Genomic DNA, 20,447 nt, shown 5'->3' on the forward strand with positions numbered 1-20,447 from the left:
TATTTAGCTACCATACTGGAGGTCCTGGGTTCGATTCCCAGGGTGGGTGTCAAATAAATTTCAGTGATTTTTTTCACTCTAATATTTATTCGATATAACCCTGGACTGGAAGCAGAGGGCTGGTCACCTTTTCTTCATATGTTAATTAAAATCTTCAATAAATAAGAGAGAAATTAACTAATTTAATGGTCTTCAAGGTCATGCCAGAGAGCAGCTTGTATATATTTGTCTATGTATATTTAACTTGTATTTTTGTCTATGTATTTCTACTATACCAGAGGTGTGACTTGTTATAGTCTTAAACTGTCTGAAAATGTGGCAATGGAGGTCTCCATATAAAGCCAACTATTACAGCCTAAGAGTAAGTGAAATTGTAATATAATATAGTGCTAATTTTATAAAATTGTCTTCTGATGTGATATTTATGTGTTGTTTAGAAAATGGATGTGAATTCGGCTGGATATGATTATCACTTGCCCAAAAAATACAAACTGAAAAGAAAAGAAAATAGCACATGTATCTTAAAATTTAATAACTGTAAAGAAACATTTTGAGTTTTTCCAAATACTTGATTACAAATTTGGATTATCTCCACTTAGAAGTTATTTTTTTACAACAATTTTTACACATCCGGACCTTGCATAAAAATTAAAAGAGTCTGCTTAATAAAAGCTTGCTTCATTTCAACAAACATTGATTGCTGTTGTGAACTCATATCGCTCCTCACTCCTTTCAAGGACGTCATAAATAAAAAAACTTGATTTTTCAGGAGAACATTTTTAATGTTTAAAAATATAATACAATGTATTAAAAATAAATATCAAGCCACTTATTGAACTTTTAACTGTGCATCAGATCTTTTTAGGTAAAACCTGAAAGTTTTTTCTCCATTTGAAAAATATTCAGTATATTTAAAAAAAATAATCAAACAATACCTTTTCTTCAAAATGCAAAAACAACACTTTCTATTATTTACCCTGTAGCGGATAAATATTAAGTTTAAAATATGCCGCTTTTGCTGGGATATAGTACATTTTCTGGGCATTCCGAAAACATGCACAACTGAAAATTGACGATTTTTGATTTATGACGTTCTTGAAAGGAGTGGGCGATATGTACTGTGTCACGAGATTGATCAATATATCAAGGGTGTTCCAAAAATTTAAGTATTGTGATTCTCAATCATGGGTAGAATTGGTGAATGTTTCACATGTGTTAAGTGATCACTAAACCAGCCCATGAATGACCTTAAATACCCAAATTTCCATATTCTTCTTCATCTATGTTGAGATGTTAAAAACTCTAAAGTATATCAGGAAAATTCATCATATGAATTTGTTTGGAGCTTGTATTCAGTCTAGAAGCTTTACATATTGTTTTGGTGAAAATGTAAGGTGTTTTATGAGAGATATTTGAGTTTTTTTTTTATCTGTGACATTTTTTATTACCATTTCCATTACGCAAAATGGCCGATCCGATGGTTGGTACATTTAAAGGGCACTGCCACACAAAGTGTTTAGTTGTCTCATATTTTAAAATTATTTTTGGGCAAGTGTTAATTACTTGTGTGTCCTTCTACACCAATTTTAATAATATGTATGTATTTTGCTTGTGTTTTCCTACTGTCATTTTCAACCCAAAATTTTATTGACTAGGCTTTCAGTGTCATCTGTGGACTTGTTTGCATAGCAGTGCTACAGGTAACTGTAATACCGACCTCTCCATTAAAATTATCATATATGGCAACACTGCATATATGATAGAAAAACTGCTGAAATTTATATAATTTGTACATGCAACTATATTGCACTTCAGAATTCTAACTAATAAAAGAAAACTATCAAAAACCGGTTACACAAATACCAAATATAAAGTCACTTATCTGAACATGTAAAACCATTGTATTTTAAATATAAAACAAAACACTTCTATAAGACTACTTTTTGGGTTTATTAGTGTTAACATGACTAGTTTCGAGTACTACAAATGTTCTTTTCAGCCGTTGAAACAACAGGTGTAAAACAGTTTGTATTTTTACCGTTGATGAGAACATCCATCATTCTTGAACCTAGAAATAAACTTTAATTTATATTTAAAGCAATAACTTTGTGGTTCTCCATTTTATAATTGAAATATAACTTTGTTTTAAAATCACAATAAATATTTTATTATAACTTAATTATAATGTCTACCGGTTTAGAGGTTTCTAACCGCTTCGTTTTCAAGACTGATTAATACAATTAATCAGTCTTGAAAAAGAAGCGGTTAGCTTCGAACCCGGTAGACAATATAATAAAACATTAACAGTGATTTTAAGACAAAGTTATATTTTATTTAAACTTCATGTACAGAAAATAAATAAGTACACTGGCGGGCTTATTGCTAAAAAGCAATATCTTTCAACCAACCATTTTCATTATAGTAATAAACTCTTTAGTGGTCTTATACAAATGTTTTATTTTTTATACTTATATCATTATTTAATTCCACAAATTTTATGCAAAATCCCTTGTATTTTGTTTATTTGATATACCACCTTTTTTAATGCTTTTATTGTGTGTAATTTTAAAATATTGTTATTAAATTTGGTATATTTGGACCTGTTGTAGATCTGGAGATAGAATATTTTGATATAAATAGTACCTACTTACCTACCTTAGGAATTTGCACCCTAATATATTATATAAATTGATTAGTAAACGTTGATAAAATTGACAAAATAAATAACGGAATGAAAAAAAATAGAATTAAAAAAATAATTTTATACTTGTCTTTTATTATTTTTTTCTGTCTAGTGATTTTACACTTTAACATGTATTCAATATTACCCTGGACTGGTCCCTGAAGTGCAGGAGTGATCACCTTGCCTTCATGTAAGTAACAATCAAGATAAAACTGCGTCAATATGATACAGTGCCCTATGCACCATTGGGTGCAGATATGGGATAGAAAAACATTTTTTCCCCATTTTTCAGTGCATTAATTGTTATTTTTAAATATATTTTTACTTGGTGAATACCACTATTTTTTTAAATCCATTATTTCACATGTTTCCATGCATTCTGCCCTATTTTCAATTAGGCAGTAATATTCACAAATACACAAATTTTACTAATTTGTAGTACAAAATAGATTTTTGACGTAATAACCTTTTATTTTTGTCCTTACAATGTCCACAAAATTAGATTTTCGGAAAAAAGTCTTGCAATTTTTTTAAACATACTTTTAAAGGGCTCGGGTATAGGTAATAATAACTCGTAATTAGGATGCAATCAATCGGTTTATACAACGGGTCGCCATGACAGTACAATGACAAGTGTGTGCAGCATCCCCTGCATCCATCTCATAAGGGATAACGTAAACATTCCCCGCGTACACCCCGCCCTGCCCCTAGCGGGCGCTTGGGGTCATAGTTCATGTTGCTAGAATTATTGCGTCGTAACAATACATTAAATACATAAAAGTGTGCATTCTATTTTCTTTTTTTCCATTTAACCAGACTGTGCCACAGCAACACATATTCCGGTATGGCTAATAAATAATATAAAAAAGGGGTAAATAGAAAAAGAATTAAAACATTATTTTTGGTATTTTATAATTTTTATTTCCTTATAATAAAATATTTCATTCTATTAAAACTAATATACATACTACTCAAAAGAGAGAAAGAAAAAAAGTATAAAATGTCTCGTTTAATTTTAAACAAGTGGTTTTTAGGTTTTTATACTGCCGTCTGCCTCCATAGTGTAATGGTCAACAGGATCGGCTACCGTTCTGGAAGTCCTGGGTTCGATTCCCAGGGGGGGGGTCAAATAAATACAACTGATTTTTCACTCTAATATTTATTCAATATTACAGTGGACTGGTACCTGAAGCGGAGGGCTGATCACCTCGACTTCATGTAAGTAACGATCAAGATAACACTGCGTTTATATGATGCAGTGCCATATGCCCAATCGGGTGCAGATAAGGGTTTGAAGATGTATAAGGTGTTGCATAAATGTGGAAAAGTCAAAGAATGTTTGCAAAGACAGGGTGTGGGGTTCTAATCTCTCTGCCTACCCTTGTACATTATCCCCAATTTTTAAAGACCCAGCTGTGAATCGAATCTAAGACCTCACCCATAAAACTCAAAATTAATTTTATAATTATTATTTAATAAAATATGTACAAAAAAATGCAGTGACAGAATATCACTTGAAGAACAATTGCTTCTAGAACAATTCCACTATGTCATGTCTTACAAATCATTGAACATAACCCTTTTACATTTTTGACATCTCAACATAGACGAAAAAGAATATGAAAGTCTGGGTGTTTACAAAGCTTATGACCCCTCTTTGGCTAGTCAAGTTATCACTCTACACACATGCAACATTCACCATTCAACTCACGATTGACAACCACACTTTTCAAATATTTTTAAACTCCTGCATACATCATTAATCTCATGACACTGTACATGTTAATCCACTAGAGCCATCTATAGTTAGATTGGGAAAGCTTGTATTTAGCAGAGACCCTTTTATTTGGATGTACGCAAGGTCCTTACCGGGTTATTTTACATACTGCGAAATGCTTGAAAATATGATTTTCAATTTTAATATGGCTTATAATTTTACTTGTGTGTGATCACTTAATGATGACTTGCGCGTGACAGAGTGACTTGGAGACGACTCGTGTTGGCCATATGCTCCACCTAGGGAGCGAACATGGAAAAAGAAGAAGAAAGAAGATCACTTAATATCAGGGTTGATGTAAAAACCCTTCATCTAACAATTTGGACGGGGGTTTTTTTCATCAACCCTGATCCTAATTAATATACTAATTAGGGTCGTATACTAATCGCAAGTTACCACAAACCCAATTGTGATCTTTACAATGTTTTTCAGCGTCTCGCGCTCTACCAAAAGTAAGCAAATATAACGCTTATAAGCATCTCCTGCTCTCTACCAACAGTATGTAAGAGACGCTTTTAAGCGTTTCTCGCAAAAAATGTGTAAACATATAATTTATATTTCAAGCACTAACTTTGTGATTTTCCATTTTATAATTAAAATGTAACTTTGTTTTAAAATCACTTTAACTATTTTATTATAACTTAATTATAATGTCTACCGGTTCCCAAGCTAACCGCTTAATCAGTCTCTATAAAGAAGCGGATATCTTCGAAACCGGAAGACATTATAATTAAGTTATAGTAAAATAATTATAGTGATTTTAAAACAAAGTTACATTTTGTAAGAAATATTTATTATGTAATTTCTTACACACATTGTGTAAGAAATATTTATTATGTATTGTGTTTTAACAAACTCAACGAATCATTGACAAAATCCAGAACTACCAATAGACGCGATTTTTCACGTTATTTAAAAAAGATTGAATCGCGGACGTATATCTCATATTTTGGCTATCACAAACCATTAATATCAGTATTACTAATCGAAGCACCAGCCCATGACAGCTCATAACCCCTGTAAATACCCAGACTTCCATATTCATCTATGTTGAGATGTCAAAACGTAAAAATAGCAAGCAGAGAAACAAGGATTTGTGAACAAGAATTCGCATACACCCAAAATGAATATATCGTAGTCATACAGGAGAAAGTGACCAAGTGCATTTTTTTTAGAAAAACGTGATCGTACTGTTTGATTTCTTACTAGCTTAATTTTGCTCTGAAAAAAATCCCAAAGGATTCTATACTTGGAAGTATAATATATTGACTTGTTAACCTTTCCTGGAGTACAATAATTGTTGTCCGACTTTCTCTGGGGAGTGGGTTTTTTACATTAAATGTGTATTTTTTTAAATAAAATCTTAGTATTATGAAGATGGAAATTATGTAAAAATAATTTAAATAAAAAATAAAGGTCATCATTTCTAGGTTTTATTTTATGACAAAGTTAAATACAAATATCCACAGATTTCATTACTTTGAGAAAAATTCACTCCGACGTCCAATTACGTCCATACTCCTGGAAAGGTTAAAAATGACTAACTGCATTAATGTTTATTTTCTTGCCAAGCAAAAGTGACTTAAATGACCCTCCTGAACATTCAACATTTTGTTAGTTGGTCATTTTCTCCTGTAGGACTACGATATAACACATTTTACTCTGGTGCTCAGAATCCAGATGCGTGGTTGGCTATTGTCAGCTTGCGGCATTGTCGACTGCCGCATTCTTCCTAGATCCGGGCTAATCTCTCCGGCTCTTCTTGTTGTGCGAGTGGGAGTCGTGATGGTCGGATCTCTTGTTGCTCCGGGAAGGGGCAGAGGACCCCTGGTTGGGGTTGCTGACTCGGTCGGCCCTCTTGGCTTCTGTCAAGAAGCGATCCAGGCCAAACGGATCGAAGTCCGCATCAGCCCTGCTAGGCGCCTGGAATAATAATGACACTGATTAAACAAAGGGCTAGCAGTTTCTTAACACATTGTAGTCGGGCGCTTCGAACAATAGACTCTAGCCTATAGCGGATGTTTTTCGCAATTAGCGCAAAAATATATCGCAATTTCTAAACCAAATAATATTTTCGATTGAAATTTTCAAAGAAATCATACATGACATTTGATAGTTAAAGTTGAAATATAACAATTTTATAATTTTATATTTCTTAGCTCTGGTAAGTATCAAAAAACGAGAAAAAAATACATCGCAAGTAGCTACAATAACTAAAGTAGCAACAAGACCGCCGCGTACGACGGTCTAGGCACTACTAAACTTGAAACAACACGTGCGTGTATGCAAAGCAACAGCAGAGAAACGTTAGTGTATTGGTGATTTTATACTGGATTTTTTCACAAATTATTTATTTCCGTCGCTGCAAATGAATAACTTAATACTTTCATGTAATACATGACTATATTACGGAGGAATGCAAAAATTGTGAGCCCGTATCTATTATATTTTAAATTAATATTCCCATTTTAAAAGTCGAGTTGTAGTAAATACATATCACCGGGACGGAAAGGTTGAACAAAGGTCTAGAATTTTCTTAACACACTTTAGACGGGAAAGGCATTTCTATCCGTTGGGTGGATTGATGCTTAAGGACAAGAAGGGTATTTTTACCTTCTGCACTGGCCTCATTTCAAAGTCAGAAAAGAAGGAATTACATATTTAATGTTATTATATGGATATTATGTACCAATCTCTTCGTTAAGGACTTAACTATATGCACATAATTATCAAATCCTGTCGCCAGCGGTCCGCAGACGAAAAAAATACAGGAATTTAACAGGATAAAAAAATAAAAATAGATTTTGTACTAACTGGTTCACTCTCTCTAGGAGCGCCATCTCTTTCAAATTGCACCGGGCCAGATCTCTGCGTCTGGTTGTTCCACTTCTCGGCTCCGGAAAACTCCTTATCAGGAACAAATCTGCAACGAATTCACTTCTAGAGAGACACCGGAAGATCCAACATGTGGATTTGTCATAAATGGGGAATGTTTGGAACAGGTAGACCATGGATGGCCAACCTTTTCAGCAGCCGGACCAGATTTTAGAAATGACATTTTACACCGGGCCGTACAACAAAATTTCTTCTATAATTCAAAGCAAACATATATGTATGTATGTATGTATGTATATATCGTAGTCATACAGGAGAAAGTGACCAACTGCAGTTTTTACAAAAACGTGATTATTAACTATTTGACATCTTACTAGCTTAATACTGCCCTGAAAAAAATCCCAGAGCGATTTTTAACTTGGAAGTATAATATTTTGACTTGTTAAAAATGACTAACTGCATTGATGTTCATTTTCTTTACAAGCAAAAGTGACCAAGTGACACTTGGACATTATTGCCTGTTGTAACAATTTTCAACGCCATGAAGTTATTTATAGTTCTGTAAGAAATATTTGACATTTAAATGTTTCTAGAGAAACAAAGTGACTAAATTCAAAGTCAAATGGCCAGTAGAGGTAAATTATTGATGAAAATATGTAAGAATCAAGAAAGAGTGATCCATATAATGTACATGAATTAAGATTTGACGATATGTTAGATCTCAAATCTTCTTCTGACCCTTATCCGCAACTAATGGTGCATAGGGCACTGCATCGTATTGATGCAGTGTTATCTTGATCGTTACTTACATGAAGGCAGGATGATCACTCCTGCGCTTCAGGGACCAGTCCAGGGTAATATGAAATAAATATTATAGTGTAAAATCACTAATATTTATTTTCAACCCCCCCTGGGAATCGAACCCGGGCTGGAGGACAGAGCACCAGAACCAAACTTAGATTCTGAATCTGAGTCAGAATAATACTTCTTTACTTTTTGTATATTTATTAAAAAAAAAGTTATGCAATTTAATGTTATGTTACCAGCTAGTTTATTTTCCAAAAAAAAAAGTTTCTTTCTTAATTTATATTAATAAAATAAAATGCTTTGAATTAAACTTTTGTATCTGTAACTAACGTTTCCGTTCTCATTCTAAGAATCAAAAGTAACTATCTGCATTTTTTCCTAAATTTTTGCCAGGAAAAAGTGACCAACTGCTTTAAGTAATTTCAAAAACTTTAGGATGTAAATTTTCAAAAAAATTTTTTACTCATTTCAATATTGGTTAACATCTCTTTTCACACAAAAATAATCACAATCGTGAATACATTATTTATTTGTTTTTAATTGATAACAAAAGTGTAAAAACGTTTAAATGGCCCTCCTGAACATTTTACGTTTTGTCAGTTGGTCACTTTCTCCTGTACGACTACGATATATATATATGTATATATTTTTTTTTTTTTATTTTTTTTTTGAAGATACAACAAAAATGAGAATCAAACATATTTATTAAATTAGACTTAGGCAATACAAAAATGATCAGAAAACTTCTCAGTTCTTCTGATACTTTTCACTTCTTTGGTCCGACGTCTTTACCTACTTGACGCCATTATATGGGTCTTGAAATTGTAACGATAGTGAAATACTTCCATATATGGGATATAATACGAACTATGCACAATGAAATGTACTTTTGGTGGTTTTATGTACACCTAATGAAAAAATATGTGAAATGCTCCGCGGGCCGCAAGTAGACACCCGGCGGGCCGCGGGTTGGCCACCCTTGAGGTAGGCCACACACCACGGAGGCGGACAGGAGTCGGAATAATCTGCAGATATGTATGAGGAGATGCACCAAGTGTATGTGTTAGAACAGATCCATCCTCTCCGCCTACCGCTGCAGTAAACGGCGTGATGGTATCGGAAGCAGCAGGATAAAGGTCCACGTGAACCAACCTATTTGTCTTGATGATGGTCTCCAAATCTCCCCCGTAGTTGTCCTTGTCTATATTCTTAGTCGGCCGGTACAGATGGTTGCCGAGAGAGTTCTGTTCGCGCCAGGGCTTATCGTAAACGTTGTAAGCCTCGTCGTCCCCAAATCCTGATAAGCGACACAAAAAAATATAACATTATAAATATTTATTGTATTGTAATATTCTAATATATCGCTTACTCCTTTCAAGAACGTCATAAATCAAGATACTTGATTTTTCAGGAGAACACGTTTAAAGTTTAAAAATATAATACAATGTATTAAACATAAATATCAAGCCACTTACTGAACTTTTTACTGTGCAACAGATCTTTTAAGGTAAAACCTGAATGTTTTTTCTCTATTTGAAAAATATTTAGTATATTTAAAGAAATAATTGAACAATACCTTTTCTTCAAAATGCAAAAACAACACTTTCTGCCCTGTAGCGGGTAAATATTAAGTTAAAAATATGTCTCTTGCTGGGATATAGTACATTTTCTGGGCATTCCGAAAACAGGCACAACTGAAAATTGACGATTTTTTAATTTATGACGTTCTTGAAAGGAGTGAGCGATATTTATTGTCATAACATTAATATAATAGTCTTGAGGAAACAACTGGACGACATTAAAATTTTGTTATTAAGTTTAAATTTGAATTAAATAAACTAAATCAAATAATGTTTTTTTTTTAAAGAATTGTATCTTTTTACTATAGTTTTTTTTATAACTTTTTATATTTCACCCACATACTTTAATTTTGGAAGCTAAAAAATAAGAAAATGTTTACTACATAATAAATTAATCAATTTTACACAAATAAATTAAATTCCTTTGAAATGTAACCTTTAATTCAAAAGATATAGCTGTTTTACGCCCAAACAAAATTTGAACACGAAAATCAAATAATTGCCCGCGTTTTTGCCAAATTTGGCTGGAAAATACTCACAGATGTGCTAAGTATGTAATAGAATGGAGAATATTCTCAATATTAATCATATTTAAAGCATTTACTTTGTGGTTAGTCATTTTTACTTATTTATTTTTTACAAAAATGTCAAATAATTGCCCGTGTTTTTGCCAAATTTGGCTGGAAAATACTCACAGATGTGCTAAGTATGTAATAGAATGAAGAATATTCTCAATATTATTCATATTTAAAGCATTTACTTTGTGGTTAGTCATTTTCACTTATTTATTTTTTTACAAAAATGTTAATAATATTAGTGTATAACCACTCACCGAGATTTTTATAGTGGTAGTGATTGTCCTGAGGAAGAGACGGGTACGTCTCGAAACCGGTAGACATAAAAATCTCGGTGAGTGGTTATATACTAATACTATTAACATTTTTGTAAAAAAATAAATAAGTAAGGATGGAGAATGTTAGTGCTTTAATTTACAGGTGGCTAAATTGTGCATTGAATACCGTGATTTATTTTTTAATATAAATGTTATTTATTGTATTTTATTACAGTTTAATTTAAAAGTTTTTTACGTGGTATTTCATACAATTATTATGATTGCAGTTATTGCAATCTCAATCAAAATCAATTTAATTATTGCAAGTTGTATGATGAGCCACAAACCTGAGTCCATTCCTTTGGATGTGTTGAAGAGGCGCTGATCGAACATCCCCTCTCCATTGGGGTTGGATTTGGCCGGCAGACCGAGAGCAATCTGTTCGGATATATCTCTCTCTCTGTCCTTGACCAATTTGGTCCTGAAAAACAAAAAATTAATTTACTAATAATTAGCCAAAGAATGAATAATTTCATTAATTGATTCGGCAGTCACTTTGTGGTAAAATCTATCCATTTTTAATTAATGGTTTACTTGTAAATACCACTGTTTCTTAAAATCTACTGTGACACGTGTTTCTAGTAAATTATTAATTTACTAGAAACACGTGTCACAGTAGTTAAGTAAAACATTAATTAAAAATGAATAATTTACTAGAAATCCCTTTTTGCAAATCCAGACTTGCGCAAAGACACTCATTTTTCATAGCTTCAAAACTGTTTAATTCATTCCACAAAGACTATATCGTAGTCATCTTTCTATGTTAAGATGAAAATATTGCAAAGCCGCGTCGCCATATGCGGACGGCTTTATGGTGATTCAGCTTGAGTAATTGGTATAAAGAATTTGAAATAAAGAAAAAATTAAAATATATATCGTAGTCGTACAGGAGAAAGTGACTAACTAACAAATGTAAAATTTTCAGGAGGGCCATTTAAGTCACTTTTGCTTGGCAAGAAAATAAACATCAATGCAGTAAGTCATTTTTAATAGGTCAAAATATTATACTTCCAAGTTTAAAATCTTTTGGGAATTTTTTCGTGGCAATATTAAGCTAGTAAGATATGAAATAGTCCAGCATCACGATTTTGTAAAAAATGCACTTGGTCACTTTCTCCTGTATGACTACGATATGTGTATGTATAGAGTCCTTCCATACCTCTTATCAGGGGCGGCTCGGGCGATGTTCCTGTCTCTCTGCCTCTCCCTGTGGCGGTCCTGCCTCATCCTCTCCCTCTCTTCTTCCCCCCCGTCGGCCTCTCCGCCCTCTTCACCCCCCGCGCCCAACGGCTCACCCAGGGTGCGAATTCCTGAACACAAATTATAATTGTATTGATTGATACGTCACTCACTTTGCAGCATATCCAAGCATTTTAAGATTCAAAATGTGTGTAGATTTAAAATTTTGTTTGGATTGTTTATTGAAGAGACAGATTGAAGCTCCTTTTTCTTGTAGACGTATCACTCGTGTAGTACATGCTTGCTAACTTGCATGTTTTTTACTTTTTCAGTCTGAGATGTGACTAGACAGAGCTCACCGAGCTGCCTCCACTACAGAGATGTGACTAGATCTAGCGCTCCAGCTGCCTCCACTACAGAGACGCGACTAGAAGAGCTTACCGTTGCGGTGGTCCCTGGCCTTCTGGGCCATCATGCGCAGGTGGTCCTCCTTCTTCTCCTTGTCCTTCTGCGCGATCTTGCGCTCCAGCTGCGCGCGCGCCTCTACGGCCTCGCGCGCCTTGCGGTCGGCTATGTACAGCGCCTCCGCCAGCTTGGAGAAGTTCTCGTTGATGTGCACCTGCTGCAAGCCGCGCCCGTCCGCCGCCAGCCGCTTGTCCAGCGGGATCGTGTACCCTGAGGGGGGACACAAAACGGGTGTAAACATATGTGTATATATATATATATATACAGTGAAACCTCTATCTGTCGTTTTTAAAAGGACCTATTAAAATAAACTATGAATGCGGGAAAACAATGAATGCGGGATTAAGAGGTCAATACGCAAATAGATACGACCGAGTAAAGATACCGTCCTCCCAATCTGCATAACCATTCGTAGGCTAAAATTCTAAGAATAATACATGTTTCAGATGCAAATGTATTTATTTAAAAAAAAAAAAATACAAACCTGAATAGAATTATAAAAAATACTTAAGTTTTTTAACTGTTTTATTTTCGTAAGTCAAAAGTATATTTTCGGCTTTGCAAACAGTATTTTTTTCAGCATCGGTTATTGAATGTGCGTAGTAGAAAGTTTTCTTTCAAAGAGTGTGCACGCTTCTGGAAATGCAGGTACAGGCAGCGGCTCCTTTTCATCAATATCGACCTCTCCTGCTATCGGTTACACAAGCTTTCGATAGTTTCTATCCCATACGTTGCCGATAAACGTAAGAAAATTGGAAATAATGTGAAAAAACAGACAAAATGTATCAAATATGCAGCTTAATTCGAACGGTAAATGGTGATAGAGAAAAGATCGATGCGGTTTAGTTTAGTATGAAATTAAATCGGGATAGAAGAAATAAACGACACATCCGGGAAAACGATAGAGGTTTCACTGTATACATACATAGGTTAATTTGATTTTTTGATTAATGCGCTTTTACTGTGAACTTATTAAGCTCAGGCAGAGACAACCAACCTTTGGCGTTCTTCCAGTGACTGACGCACGGCGGCACCTTCCAGTCCCTCTGCTGGCGCACCGACACCCTCCTGGGCGGGGAGTGCAGCACGGGAGCCGGCGGGGAGGGGGCGCCCCGCGGAATCTTCTTGTTAATTGCGAATCGGGGGGGCTCCATCGGATCTACTTGCGCCTCTACCATCCTGGGGAAAAGTACCAAGTCAGAATGGCAAATGTTACATACCTACTTCAGCATTCTTGCAATGCATCTAATAGATGTTATTCTGGTTATAGTACCATATCAGAGATCCCACGGTCCGAGTATCCCCAATTTTCCTTGTTTAAAAATCAATTCAGTTTATCGCTCACTCCTTTCGAGAACGTCATAAATCAAAAAAAGTTGATTTTTCAAGAGATCGTTTTTAAAGTTTAAAAATATAGTACAATGATTAAAAATAAATATCAAGCCACTCATTGAACTTTTTACTTTGCAACAGATCTTTTCAGGTAAAACCTGAAGGTTTTTTCTCCATTTGAAAAATATTTAGTATATTTAAAAAAAATCATTAAACAATACCTTTTCTTCAAAAAGCAAAAACAACACTTTCTGCGTTGTAGCGGGTAAATATTTAGTTAAAAATATGCCTCTGTTGCTGGGCATTCTGAAAACATGCACAACTGAAAATTGACAATTTTTGATTTATGACGTTCTTGAAAGAAATGAGCGATATAAAATAACTATATTAAGTATTGCTTTTCTTATTCTTTTTACTTTAGCCTTCTTCTTATGTCAAGTATTGAACAAAGGCCTCCCTATTGGACTTCCGCAGTTGTCTGTTGGACGCGACTCTCTTCCAGTGCAGGCCCGCCACTTTCCTAATGCTATCGGACCATCTTGTCTGGGGCCTACCCACGCTTCTAGGCCTCCAGTCGAGCACCTGCTTCGTCCATCTATCCTCAGACATATCGCTCACTCCTTTCAAGAACATCATAAATCAAAAAACTTGATTTTTCAGGAGAACGTTTTTAAAGTTTATAAATATAATACAATGTATTAAAAATAAATATCAAGCCAATTATTGAACTTCTTACTGTGCAACAGTTCTTTTTAGGTAAAACCTGAATGTTTTTTCTCCATTAGAAAAATATTTAGTATATTTAAAAAAATAATTAAACAATACCTTTTCTTCAAAATGCAAAAACAACACTTTCTGCCCTGTAGCGGGTAAATATTAAGTTAAAAATATGCCGCTTTTGCTGGGATATAGTACATTTTCTGGGCATTCCGAAAAAATGCACAACTGAAAATTATCTATTTTTGTTTTTTGACATTCTTGAAAGGAGTGAGCGATATGTATTTTTTTTTTAACATCAATTTTTCATTGTGAATTGCTACAGACACTTAACTATAATATTAGCTTACCGAATGACTCTTTGCTTGGCGCCGGAATTGAAAGCGGCGCCTTGCTGTGCCGGCGTATACCGGATGTACTGAGCTGGACCCTGGAATGATTGATTGAATGATACTACATTTACAGAGAGAAATAAATGAATCCTCTTTAAAAAAAAAACAATGAACTATGTTCAAATTCAAATGTGTGTTTGATTACAGATTTCATTCAATTAATGTAATTGAATGTGTAAAGTGATATGTATTACTTTTAAGTAGTATTACACACTTTGTCTGCCTCCGTAGTGTAATGGTCAGCACGCTCGGCTACCGTTCTGGAGGTCCCGGGTTCGATTCCCAAGGGGGGTAAAATAAATATAAGTGATTTTTTCACTGTAATATTTATTCAATATTATTACCCTGGACTGGTACCTGAAGCGGAGGGCTGATCACCTTTCCTTCATGTGTAAACGATCAAGATTACACTGCGTTTATATGACGCAGTGCCCTATGCACCATTGGGGTGAGGATAAGGGTTTTATTATTATTATTATTAGTATTACACAAAGTGAATGATGAATCATAAGGAAAGTGTTAAATTTTTCTTTTTTTAACCCTTATCTGCACCCAATGGTGCAAAGGGCACTGTATCATTTTGCAGTATTATCTTGATCATTAATTCTACAAAGGCAAGGTTATCAGCCCTGCGCTTCAGGGACCAGTCCAGGGTAATATTAAATAAATATAAGTGTGTAAAATCACTAATATTTATTTTCACGACCACATCTGGGAATCGAACCCGGGACCTGCAGCACGGTAGCTGTATGCGCTAACCAGTACACTAGGAGGCGGACTGTTATTTTACTACCGCTAGAGCTATGCTGAACAATAAATACCATGTCGGATATTGATCTGTTCCATGTGTTTGAGGGGGTATTCCAAAGCAGGATTCTGTCACATCTTTAACAAGAGGCTTCTTGCTTACTTTTTACTTTATGTTTTTAATGTATACGCTTTAAATGTTAGTTTGTAATGAATATATTAATTATTATTGCTTTTATATATTTTTTTTTTAAATATAACCGCCAACCGAGATTTTTGTGTATATCGGTTTCGGTCTTTTCGTAAAAATGACCACAAAGTAAACGCTTTAAATATTATTATTAGTATTGAGAATATTATAATTGCAAGTACGGCCTTAAAAGCAAATCATTATATCTTTAAGTGTGTAAATAGTGCTTTGGTAGTGAAGGGTAGTATTGTTTGCATGCTGCGGTAGTGATTGTCCTGACGAAGAGACGGGTACATCTCGAAACCGGTAGACGTAAAAATCTCGGTGAGTATATTAATTTTATTAACATTTTTCTAAAAAAATATAAAAGTAAAAATGACCAACCACAAAGTTCAATTCAATTTCAAACCCTTATCTGCACCCCAATGGTGCATAGGGCACTGCATTATACAAACACAGTGTTGTCTTGATTGTTGACACACGAAGGATAGGTGATCAGCCCTCCGCTTCAGGCACCAGTCCAGGGTAATATTGAATAAATATTAGAGTGAAAAAATCACTTACATTTATTTGATCCCCCCTGGGAATCCAACCCGGGACCTCCAGAACGGTAGCCGAGCGTGCTGACCGTTACACTACGGAGGCAGACCACAAAGTAGATGCTTTAAATATTAACCCTTTTAGTGCTGAGCTTATTTTCACATATTTTGCACAAATTGCTAATTGCTTTATCACCACTTGACGAATTTGACATTTTGTAGGTAGAAATAAAAAACTTTTACTTAAAAAAATAAAAAAATCTGTGTTAAATTAAGAGCAAAACAATTTTAAATGGTTATTTATAAACGTTATTAACTTATTAAAAACGTTATACATGCGCGCGCTAAGACACGTCCGTACAGGTCGATACCTAAATCAAACTGCGCAATAGTCGGTATTCCGACGCTCCACACTTTATACGCAATAATAGAGAGTCAATCTATCGACGGTTCGCACTCTAAGGGTTAACAATATTGAGAAAATTATTATTGAATAAACTGAATAGAATTATCATACCACAAAGTTAACAATGCTTTTAATTAATTGGTTATTGAACTCACGCTCTTCTCCGCACATCTGCCCGGCATGGCGGCCGACACCTTGGTGCTGGTGAGCTTCTCAAGCGCCTTCCGGGTGCGCTCCGTAGTCTCCTCGATCTCCTCATCGTCAGGCCTCTCCATGGACTGCAACTCCTCAGCCGGCAGAAGGTCCTTCGCCTTGCTATAGATTATCTGCAAAATCAAATCGTAGGACAATGATTACATTTGTAATTTAAGTTTTACTTAGTAAATACGACTATTTGTTATTTAAAGGGAAGAAAAAATATATGTGGAGGTCCTCACCAAAACGTTACATTTCCATTTTATATGATTTTAAGTAATCAGGAATTCTAGCTTGTAAAATTGTTACGTTTTTGTGCGATCGAATGATTTGATTTTGATTTTTAATTAAAGTATTAGATAGTAAATACCACTATTTCTTAAAATCCACTGTGACTCGTTATGATGCACCCCGCATCATTTTAAAACACCGTATGTGAAACTAATTCTAAATTTTAGGATTGGGTCCTTGAGACAGTTGAAGAGGGGGTAGGAGCTGTTTCTTATTATTATTTATTTATTGTTTTTTTTTTTACAAAATACATATTTAAACAATACAAAATAGTTGGTAAATATAAAAAAACATTTCAAATATAACGCTTCTACCTCTCTAAAAAAGTAGATACTTGTGTTTAGAGAGGGAGTTTGTTTTACAATTATTTTTTTTTTTAAAAACAAAGTTAATTAAAAATAATCAAAGTAACAACATTTTGAGTGTGTCCAAATACTTGTTCACAAAATCTGGATTATCTCCAATTACAGGAGTTATTTTCATATTATTTTTTGACATCTCATAAAAAAAAAGCTTCTTTACATCTCACCAATAGATGTCTCTAGTGAAGTTCTAGTGATTCAAGAACAAGGTTTCTAAATTGGTTCATATATATAGAACTTCCAAGAATTTGAGTAGTGTGGTTGTCAATAATGGGTAGAATTGGTGAATGTTACACGTGTGTAAAGTGATCACTTAAACCAGCCTATGACGGTCGTCAGCCCCGTAAATGCCCAGACTTCCATATTCTTCTTCATCTTTGATGAGATGTCAAAAATTAATATAATCAAAGTAAATTAAAAATAAATAAAAATATTCCTCGGTATGGAGTCTAGTCGAGTTTATTCAATATATTTTTATTTTTTGAAACCCTGGGACACTCTTTGATATGGTATTTCAACAATAATAAGGGGCGCATCTAATAGACGCATTGCGTCTACCGTAAGGTATGGTTACAATAATGACATCTCTCCTACCTTGTCTTTGGCGTGGCCCTGTCTGGCTATGGCGTCGTACTTGACGCGTCCTTGGTCGTCCAGCCGCACTGCGAGGACCTTCCCGCCGCCCGAGGACTCCTTGGAGCGGAGCCCCATGCCCATGGGGTGTTGCGCTACCGGGATCTCGGGAAAGGCGCCCCCATCTGGAAGGGAGAAGAAAAAACAAACCGTGTAGAAACCTGTAACTGTTCAAACTGTTCCTTTTTCAGAATTCAAAGACAACAGCTGGAGGCGCATTGCAGAAGCCTGGGTGAGGACCTATCCAACATCAGATCCGCGATAGTTCATAAGGAACTGTCACGAGAGGTGGTATCATACATGATAAAACTAGTGAAGGACATTGGTAACATAAACCAAGATAGGACACAAATTGCCCAACCCTCTTCTAGTGGAACAGAAGGTCTGCTGATGACAGTCAGCAGTCCGGCTTCTCCTGAGGAGTGCAACGTGGTTTCCTTCCAGCAATGAGAAAATGCTGACAAGTTCTTGATCGGCCCACACTAGATTATCCCTCCTGCTCCCAACACAGATTCAAACAAAAATATATTTATTTAGTTAGAAGAAACAAAAATCCACATAATTATATATAAATCTTGTACACAATAAGCAAGGTAAATAATAAATACTATTCCCATTTTTAAAAAAACCCTACAACTGTTTTAAATCAAATCAAGCAAAATATGAGGATAATAAAAAAAAATAGAAAAATAGGTAATTAGAAATAAAAGTATTATTCAGTCTTGAAAAAGAAGCGGTAAGCTTCGAACCGGTAGACATTATAATAAAATATTTATAGTGATTTTAAAACAATGTTACATTTTAATTATAAAATGGAAAATCACAAACTTATTGCTTCAAATTAAATTAAAGAAAAATGGGTATTTAGTCATACGTGTCCTCTGATTACACGTAGAATTTTGACTAAATTTCAGCATCTTTATCATGATATATTTTACAGCGTTTGACCACTTTTTGAGTTTATCAATGTAAACATGACTAGTTTTGAGAACTGCAGATGTTCTCATCAACAGGTAAAAACAAACATTAAAATTATTTTGTGTTTTCACCTATTGATGAAAATATTTGTAGTTCTCGAAACTGGTTGTGTTGAAATTAATAAACCCAAAAATGTTCTTATACAGTGTCCTATTATTATATTTAATTTTTATCGTAGTTTCTCAGCTGAGCCACAAATTTGTGTAAACCACGAAAAAAATTGACACGACTTCTTTAGTCTTAACATTTTTGAACTAACCCATTTTTGAACGCCTGAAGAAACCAAGAAATTCATCATCGCAACTAACAAAAACATAACCTTCACAAGATACAATGCAGCTTGCAAAAACTGGGTATTTTTGTTAAGGTGGACACAGAAAAATACATAAATACCTCCAAAATCGTCTTCCGTGCGCGGGATCCATCCTTTCCTCAGCCCATAAGGAGGAATAGTCGAATGTGTAACAACTAGAGCGCTTCCAATGCGTTGACCAATTTGATTTCGTCTTTCATCGTCTCTGTCCCACACTTTCTGCGTTGGTGCCGGCAAAATACTAAAAAACAATGATAAAACTTACTAATGCACATAAAAAACATACGAATTGACTTTATATTTTCTAATAAATAACAAATAATCATGTTGCTTGTAGATTTGACAGATTAAAGTTTACAACCAAAGGAAGCGAAATCTAGTTGTGAGTGACGTATAAAAGTTGCAGCACGTATAATTATGGATGTTAAGGCATTGAAAAATTATTATAATATAATATATTTTATTAGTTAAAGGAAATTTAGATAAATTCTTCATTACCTTGACAACGACATGACTTCCACCAGTTTCTTATGTCGTCGTTTATCTATGAGCTTTGTAATAAGTGCTTACAACCCAAAAAAATACAATGAAAATTCCATGGATATCATTGGAAAAATTGTAACGTAGGTACCTTCATGTTACGAGTACAGAAAAATTAAAATTGAAAAAAATGGATATATACCTTTTAAAACTCTCTTCAAAGATTTATATTTTACCGTTTTTTTTTTAATTGATAAAATCACATGTTTTTAGATCCCAACAATAGATTGATATTATTTTAATGATACAAACCATTTAATATTATTTTATCACATTTTACAAAGTATAATATACTATGTTCGACTGGTAATAGAAGCAAAGCAAGACCGAGAAAAACTTGGCTTGATCGAGCATTTCAAATACTCGAGAGTGGTCAGGTCAAGAGTTAGCATAATCGAAGAGTACGTATGAAAAAACGCATAAATGTGTAAGAAAGAACAATTGTTTGCGAAGCAGGTTAGTGTGGCGTTCTATTCTCCTCTGCCTTCTCCTGCGGGAAGAGGCATGATGGTTAATTAGTAAGTTTAAGAAGATCACGCACCAAGTAAGTAATTTAGTTTTATAAACTTCATTCAAACCCTTATCCGCACCCCA

General features: G+C 34.4%; 1 protein-coding gene across 1 annotated transcript; it reads right to left on the bottom strand.

Moving 5' to 3' along the window:
- Window positions 1–5,300: 5,300 nt before the first annotated feature.
- Bx42 (Puff-specific protein Bx42) lies at window positions 5,301–19,861 on the bottom strand. The gene is made up of 12 exons (XM_088271928.1): window positions 19,812–19,861; window positions 19,394–19,554; window positions 17,984–18,147; window positions 16,697–16,867; window positions 14,618–14,697; window positions 13,216–13,397; window positions 12,195–12,428; window positions 11,734–11,884; window positions 10,862–10,995; window positions 9,255–9,399; window positions 7,275–7,383; window positions 5,301–6,383 (listed from the first exon to the last, which is right to left on the bottom strand). Exons 1-12 carry the CDS (start codon window positions 19,823–19,825, stop codon window positions 6,204–6,206), a joined length of 1,725 nt encoding a protein of 574 aa, XP_088128054.1. The 5' UTR covers window positions 19,826–19,861; the 3' UTR covers window positions 5,301–6,203.
- Window positions 19,862–20,447: the final 586 nt, after the last annotated feature.

This window comes from Brachycentrus maculatus, unplaced genomic scaffold (assembly GCF_059751285.1).
Source record: "Brachycentrus maculatus isolate JH-2025_06_01 unplaced genomic scaffold, ASM5975128v1 h1tg000470l, whole genome shotgun sequence".
NCBI classification, from domain to species: domain Eukaryota; kingdom Metazoa; phylum Arthropoda; class Insecta; order Trichoptera; family Brachycentridae; genus Brachycentrus; species Brachycentrus maculatus.

Bases quoted from the DNA above. Each gene is read 5' to 3' on its own strand.
- Bx42 (XM_088271928.1), bottom strand. The intron at 16,868-17,983 runs GTAGGAGAGATG...TTGATTTTGCAG, and splicing joins AGGGCCACGCCAAAGACAAG to ATAATCTATAGCAAGGCGAA. The intron at 14,698-16,696 runs GTGAGTTCAATA...CAATCATTCCAG, and splicing joins GCAGATGTGCGGAGAAGAGC to GGTCCAGCTCAGTACATCCG.